Source organism: Pogonomyrmex barbatus, unplaced genomic scaffold (genome assembly GCF_055798465.1).
Source record: "Pogonomyrmex barbatus isolate J1 unplaced genomic scaffold, ASM5579846v1 scaffold1, whole genome shotgun sequence".
Classification (NCBI taxonomy): domain Eukaryota; kingdom Metazoa; phylum Arthropoda; class Insecta; order Hymenoptera; family Formicidae; genus Pogonomyrmex; species Pogonomyrmex barbatus.
The window spans coordinates 17,734,774-17,742,126 of record NW_028297098.1 but is presented as its reverse complement, the minus strand read 5'-3'; the positions used below and the strand labels follow the sequence as shown (position 1 = coordinate 17,742,126).

General features: G+C 38.4%; 3 protein-coding genes across 4 annotated transcripts in view; 1 reads left to right on the top strand and 2 right to left on the bottom strand.

Annotated features, from left to right (window-relative positions):
- Positions 1–802, bottom strand: part of jvl (javelin-like) — a 57,572-nt gene extending 56,770 nt beyond the window's left edge. For both annotated transcript variants that reach the window (XM_011636016.3, XM_011636018.3), the window contains exon 1: positions 4–802. In XM_011636016.3, the coding sequence (XP_011634318.2) occupies positions 4–48 (45 nt within the window). In that variant the 5' untranslated portion in view covers positions 49–802. The remainder of the gene's footprint in view (positions 1–3) is intronic.
- A 157-nt stretch (positions 803–959) lies between these two features.
- Positions 960–3,912, bottom strand: LOC105425305 (uncharacterized). The gene has a single exon (XM_089081772.1). It carries the CDS (start codon positions 2,825–2,827, stop codon positions 2,120–2,122), a length of 708 nt encoding a protein of 235 aa, XP_088937898.1. The 5' UTR covers positions 2,828–3,912; the 3' UTR covers positions 960–2,119.
- A 173-nt stretch (positions 3,913–4,085) lies between these two features.
- Positions 4,086–7,328, top strand: eff (ubiquitin-conjugating enzyme E2 eff). Its single transcript, XM_011636014.2, has 6 exons — positions 4,086–4,402; positions 5,685–5,748; positions 5,983–6,014; positions 6,281–6,358; positions 6,449–6,554; positions 6,633–7,328. Exons 1-6 carry the CDS (start codon positions 4,379–4,381, stop codon positions 6,770–6,772), a joined length of 444 nt encoding a protein of 147 aa, XP_011634316.1. The 5' UTR covers positions 4,086–4,378; the 3' UTR covers positions 6,773–7,328.
- Positions 7,329–7,353: the final 25 nt, after the last annotated feature.

Sequence of the window (7,353 nt, the reverse complement as noted above, 5' to 3'; positions counted from 1 at the left end):
TACCTGATAGGCGTAAGGTGTGCAGGGTACGTAAAATTCTCTGCTCATAATAGACGGATCGCCTACGGGCAGCGGTGAAGTCCAGCTGACGGGTCGTCCTTCGGCAAGTGTCAAAACGCCGGTGGCGCCATCTTGGTCTCGCCCGGATCGGAGCGAGTCGTCGAACTGTCACGAGCAGGCAGGATCACCGAATCCTAGTCGCGGCCGCGCAGCAGGCCATTCCTCGCCTGTTTTTTCGGGGTTCATACACGTCGCGACCGGATAATAATCGCGTATCACGGGTCACGTCACGTCACGTCACGTCACGTCACGTCACGTCGCGTCGCGTCGCGTACGTCACGTCGCGTCGCGTCGCGTTGCGTTGCGACGTTCAGGTCATTCGCGTCAGCGTCATTAGCGGACGTGCGATGATAACAACGGCGACGACGACGGAGAAAATAGATACATCGATCATCGGGATCCTTTGTCTCGATTCACCAAAAAGCACACTCGGAGTACACACTGCATAAATTTCCACCTAACAATGTCGCCGGGTTCGTCGTCCCGACTCGATCATGGCGCACTTCTCCGTCGATTGTCCCTAGAATGGGAGAACCGACACCGCTGTGAACGATGGCGTTCTTAGCGGCGAATTTCGCTGTTTATGAAACGCGAGAGAGAGAACGACAACACTCACGCTCGGCCACTACGCCATTTTCGTTGCGCGCACGACGCTCGCGGTTACATCCCTTTAACGCGCGTGCTCGCGACAAACCACTTTACACGTTCGCTGACTAGTGCCGACTGGTGGCCGAACCCGACTAGCTGCGAATCACGAGAACCGACCGAACCCGATGTCTGCCGAAGCGCGGCGGGCGCGGCGGGCGCGGCGGGCGCGATCAACTTCACGTCGATCGCGCGACTTTCGCTCTATTGATAAACTAGATATTCCGTGTAAACAAAGAGGAAAAATAATATTTCTTTTCTCCTAGCTTTTCTTTCTCTAAACGGCTATTTTCCAAATCGTCATCTTAAATCGTCATCTTCTTACAAATAAAAAAGACAAAATATAAATTGTAATTCCCTATTTTTATTTTTCGAGCTTACATTTAATGCTTTATTTATAATAATAGTTTAAAGTTCATATCATAATGAAAATTAATATCAATGAATCTTTAATTATTTTTCTGATTGGTTTACATTTAAATAAGTTTAATTATGTTTTCTGTTTCTATGATAAAATTTATTAAATAAATAATAATGAATCATATTAATATCTTTTATTACTAATTATGAGTCAAATATAAATCAAATGAAAATTTTGTGAATCTTTTTCCGTTCTGAAATAACCTTGCAATTCTATTCTTTGAAAGAAAAATACTTTGAAAAATACTTTGAAAAATATACGAAGAATAAATAGTAATACTTTCATGTTTAATACTGATGTTAATTTTAATCATTTCATAAATTTTCAATTTCACGCGAAGAATTTCTTTCATTTTATATATATATATATATATTGGCGAATAAATTAATAATTTTTTTATTAAATAGCCGTTCTTAAACCGATTTCAAAGTCTCTATTTTTTTCTATCTAACAAGTATGTTAATATCGACTTAAAAAAGATAATTATCTTAATAAGACTTAAAAAAGATAATAATCAGATAACGCAAGATCCGACGAACAAAATAACGGAGCAAAGTATTAAAATGCAAATCAGATTTTTTTGCAATGATTTTTACGAGATTTTTATGAGATTATATATCGTAATATTTGTTTAAGATGAATAATGTATATCACTTCTGTTTTGCAAATGTTCGATATAAATATTTCTGTTGGAAACAAAACGAGCAAAATTGCTTCAAAAAATATCTATGTTAAAACGTTATGGAACTTTCGTAGCATAAACAAAAAGGAAAAAAATTTTTTTCCTAGCACAAACGTTTTTTTAAACGTTTTTAATTAATTTTAAGTCGTTTAAGTCTCCTTACAAGTAAAAAGAACACAAAATATAAATACTTGCAATTCCCTATTTGTATCTTTCGAGCTTATATTTAATACTTTATAATAATAATTTATATAAAAGAAATTAATATTTTAGAAACAATTTGAATTTAATCGGCAAATAAATGTTTATTTCTACATGCAGGTAGCGAGCCAGTGAGAACCTTTGACGGGGTTTTCCGCGTGGCAGGGACGCGTGCCGCAGCATATCTCAACACACGGTTTATCGACCACACGCGCACGTGGCGGCCGCGTGGATGAGGGATGCTTTCTCTTTCTCTCGGATTCAATGACGATGTTGCGCGGCACCAGGATTTCGTTCCATGGGATCTCGACGTCGTCGGGCGCGCAGATCTGTTCTTCCCTTGGACGTATCACTACTGGTTTCTCCAGAGTTAGGTCAGCCCAGGGTATTTCCAACGAGGAATCGCAGATCCCTGGATCATCCTGCACGCTCGGCAAAATCTTCGTGATGATTAAATCCTGCCATGGTAGCGTCATGGCACCGTTGGACTCTCGCTTCTCGTCGCCGATGGTCTTTGCCTCAGCCTCCTCCATGTCCGTCTCAGCCGTTGAAGTTTCGTCGCGACGAATTTTCACACCTGTCGTTGGCAGGGAGATGTCCCTCCAGGGTAACTCAATTTTGGAATCACACACGGATTCGTCCGAGAATTCGTGGTGGAGCATCTGCATGTAGGGTTCATGCCAGATTTCTTCATCCGGGTTGTACACGAAGACCTGCCGTTTCTTCCTGCAACGTTCCTTCGTTTTTTTCTTCCGATACGTATATAGTTTAATGTGACACAAGCATAATTGTTGGATTTTGAGCTGGCGTTGTGTCATGTTCGATATGGTCGCGACGAGCTCTCGACGTGGATGTCGACGTCGGCTTGTAGTATATGATTTATTTTTCTTTACTTTTCCAACCCCATATTGCGAGAGTGAAGTAAGCGATCGACGTGAACGTGGATACAAACAGCTTTGATAAACTTGTTTATTAGCTCAGGGCTTATGCAATGAAGGTGAATCATCTGGTAATTTTCATAAAATTGCAATTATTTAATTTTTTTACATAATGTCATAATAGTAAATTCTGTTAATTATTTACATATATTCGAAATATTATATTAGACTTATTTTTTATTATTGCATTGAACTGCATTAAAATTTTCTTTCTCGCTTTCATCAAACTTCGAAAATATATTTTCCATACAGTATAAACTTTATAGCTATATTGTGGCAATATTGCTGCAAGATCTGTCCTGAGATATATTAGAGTATAGATTATTTCATTTTAAATATAAGTGTATATTAATTCAGCTATAAGAAACTAATTATATTAATATAAAATTGTACCATTTTTGCAATATTGTTCAAAGATTTTCGAAATTTATATATGCTTTTATAACAATAATAAGCAGTCTCATTATATGACGTTCATATTATATGACGTTATTAATCGCTCTTAGAATGATTAATAAAATTCACTGCAGCTGAAATCGCTATGAAAGAACGAGAGTGCAAATAATGACGCATGTTGCATCATATGATCGCGCATGTTTATCAAATTCGATAACGCGAAGATCAGTTAGATCACTGTTTGAAGAGACGAATTAAATGTTCTCACTAATGTTTACAGATTGTTGTCTTCTCGCGAAACATCTCGGTTTTTCATTAAAAAGTGTGACATCTTCAACATCTACGTTTCAAAGTGAGCGTGAGTAATCCATTTGAAGCATTCGCTACAATGACAAGCAGTAAATGAACAAGGTCATTCCTCCGCCTAGTTCCGACGCAACGAGAAATTTCTCGAATGATTGAAGGCTGCTCAAAAATACACAAACGGCGGGGAAGAAGAAGAAGAGAAAGGACAATCTATTATTCGCTTTTTTTTTTATTCCTTTCTTTCTATGAATCTCCAAGAGATTCCATTTCTCACTTTTGATACACCATATACAAGATTCACGAAGTGTCACACGTGTGCGAAGTGCGAAGTCGGAACACGTCGTGTCGCGCCATCTGTCAGCGGGCGCGCGCGCGTTTCGAGAAATCCGCCGATAAAAGGAAAGCCGTGGTGGCCGCGGTAGCGAGAGATTGAAAGGAAAGCATTGCCGCGTCGTGAGACGTTCCGACGACGGTGAAAAGTACCGCGATAAAAATACGAGCGGCGCGTATTTGCCGTCCGCGAGATACCCGCCGTCGCCGGTTTCCGGAACGTGACGCATCGCGCGTGTTCGCCGTGTTACACGAAACTTGCGAGAGCAACACGCTTGACCAGCGCAGTCAGGCTACGTTTAGAAGGCAGCCATCTTGCAATCCCTAATCAAAGATCCACGGCAAGCGGATATCGCTGTCTGGTTTGCGGCCAGTTAATATCAACACACAGTTCGTCAAATGGCTTTAAAGCGAATTAATAAGGTACGTGGAGGCCGGTCGGCGTTCGTGCCGCGTAACGACGCGGCCGGGCGTTGTCGTGTGCGCCTGGTCCGGTCGTACGCCCCCTTAACGATCTCTCTTACTCTTCACCGAGCTGGTGCGCTCAACAGTGTGACCGAGCGCTCTGAAGAAATTTCCGTGTTGGGTGATCCTCGTCGCCGTCGCCGTTGCCGTCGCCGGAGCTGGAGCCGGAGCCAACCGCGATGACCGCACTCCGGCACGCGGAGATGGCGGCCGCGCGCACTTACAATCCGCACGTCCCTCGACGCCCTGCGCCAGCCGGGCACGGCCATCGGTGACAGTGAAAACCCGGACGGATTTTGTGTGCTTTCTTGTTCCGATAGATTTCCGGAAGTAATGCGAGATTGCGTGCGATCTACGACGCGTTGCGCCGCGGGCATACGCGCGTGCATACACACCGTTTCTTTAATGACCTCGCAACTCCTTCCTCGACGCTTCTCGCTGGTCTTTTGTGCCTTTACACCGTATATCGTGGTGCTCGCGATCATTTCATTTCCCTGTGGTCTCTTGTGAAAGCCTTACAATGTATGCAGTAAAGTAAAGTGAGTTATTCGACACGGTGCATTTCATGATATGAGTGCTTATAATGTTTGATTTGTTATTTGTATGTCAATTGTACAGAATGGACTATGACATGGAGGAAGTGAAGATCTCGGTTTTAGATGACAAGGCCGAAAAGTCCAGCGAAAAGCTTTAACATTTATAGCATCTTGATTAGATATAGTGTTTCGATGATATTAATAACTGATGTAATTGTAGAGTTATATGATATATATGAACAAAGCAATTTGTTTTCTTTCTATAATTAATATCTATAATTAGTATTGTTTTTGTCTTTGTTATAATGATATAGGTAAGATTATAGATAACAAATAATTTTGTCTTATATATTTTTATTGTTATTTTTATATAGCACATCTTCAGTTTCTATATACATGTATATATAGAAGATTCTAGAGAATACATATGAAGATAATATTGGCGTGCTACATGTACATAATCATAAATACTAAAGTTCTGTATAGAATAATTTTACAATATATAAATTAGAATTTATAGAAAAAAACATAGTAAATTAAATTATATTTATTTTAAATATAAATCTCTGTGTAACTATGTGTAACTACAATTTACATTTATAATTAGATACTACTATCGTGTCATTATCTATAAGTCAAGATAACAGTTATAAGATAGAACTTTTAAAAATTTTTGTAATATTTATCTGTGTTTCTAATTTCAGGAACTTCAGGACCTTGGTAGAGATCCGCCAGCACAATGCTCGGCTGGGCCTGTAGGAGATGACTGTAAGTATTAAAATTGCTATTAATTAATATTTAAAATATAATATATGAAATAAATAATATATTACCAAATCATAGATTTTAGTTTTGAAACATGTTTTGTGTGTTTTTTTTTTTAATGGAATTATTAGAAATGTTGAAATTCATTATGAATGTATCAACGTAATCATGAAAATAGACATAAGTTATAATTTAATGATAATTTTCATGTAATAGTTTCACTTAATATTTTTCCAGTATTCCACTGGCAGGCAACAATCATGGGACCAGTAAGTCATAATTTTATACAAATTTTAATATTTTGGATTTTTGTTATCGAGTCTTTTTTTACACATTAAATCATGAAAAAAGGTATTGATTTATTAAAAATGATTATATTTTATTTTGTACTTCTTTTCTATCTTTATTGTCATCATAGTATTTTTAATACATTGTTGATAATTATATAATCATTAAGAATTGATAATATAGAATTTTATCATTGAATAATTATGTATGTGATATTATGAGTTATATATTTCAATTTTTTTTACAGCCTGACAGTCCGTATCAAGGAGGGGTATTTTTCCTAACAATACACTTTCCGACAGATTATCCATTCAAACCACCTAAGGTACATCATTATTTGTGACATTTTAAAAAATTTTTAATACAGGAATAAAAATAAATACGTTATACATAATTGCTCATCATTAATTTGCAGGTGGCATTCACGACTAGAATTTATCATCCTAATATCAACAGTAATGGAAGTATTTGTTTGGATATTCTACGATCGCAATGGTCTCCCGCATTAACTATATCAAAAGGTATGTACTTCATATGATATATGTTTGGAAAATATATTTTGTATTAGCAGAATTTGAACATTATCGACCATCTTTCAGTGTTATTGTCAATATGCTCCCTGCTGTGCGATCCAAATCCAGATGACCCATTGGTACCAGAGATAGCCAGGATATACAAAACTGACAGGGAGAAGTATAATGAATTGGCACGTGAATGGACGCGCAAGTATGCCATGTGATGCGCCAATCTCCATTGACTTCAACATCCAAATACCACCAAGAAACAGCCCCAGCCTATTGCCACTTACGCATCAGCACCGATTGAAATTAGCTATGGCTCGTATACTTTTAAACATTAAGCCAGTATTCGGGCCCGAGGAATCCTCAGGCAAACGTGATCGATCTGAACTTCTCGCGGTTCAGGAAGTCCGCGGATAGTTAAAACGTTGCCGCAATGGCAATCGAGGCAATTTTGAAGGTGGTCACTCAGCATTATATATACCGAATCTGACAACACATGTCCGCTTTGTTTTTCATAAATAAAAAAAAATGGAAGTAACATATAGGAGAGTGAAAGTAGGATTTGTATTTGAATCTAATAGATTGGTTTCTAATTATTGTGCTTATAATTGTAACATGATACCTACTTTCTCAGTGAAACAGAAAACTTTGAACTGACAGCACATCGATTGTTAGTCCTAACGCAAGTGAGCAATGTTTGCCCGTCCCTTGGAACGATGTGGTCACTCTTTTGTAAGACTGGGCTATATATATATATAAATATTACTGAAACTACGTGTATGCTTTATTCAATTATTAA

Coding starts and splice junctions, on each gene's coding strand:
- LOC105425305 (XM_089081772.1), bottom strand. CDS start 2,827: ATGACACAACGCCAGCTCAAAATCCAACAATTATGCTTGTGTCACATT.
- eff (XM_011636014.2), top strand. CDS start 4,379: ATGGCTTTAAAGCGAATTAATAAG. Junction 6,015..6,280: donor AGGCAACAATCATGGGACCA/GTAAGTCATAAT, acceptor TTTTTTTTACAG/CCTGACAGTCCGTATCAAGG. Junction 6,359..6,448: donor ATCCATTCAAACCACCTAAG/GTACATCATTAT, acceptor ATTAATTTGCAG/GTGGCATTCACGACTAGAAT.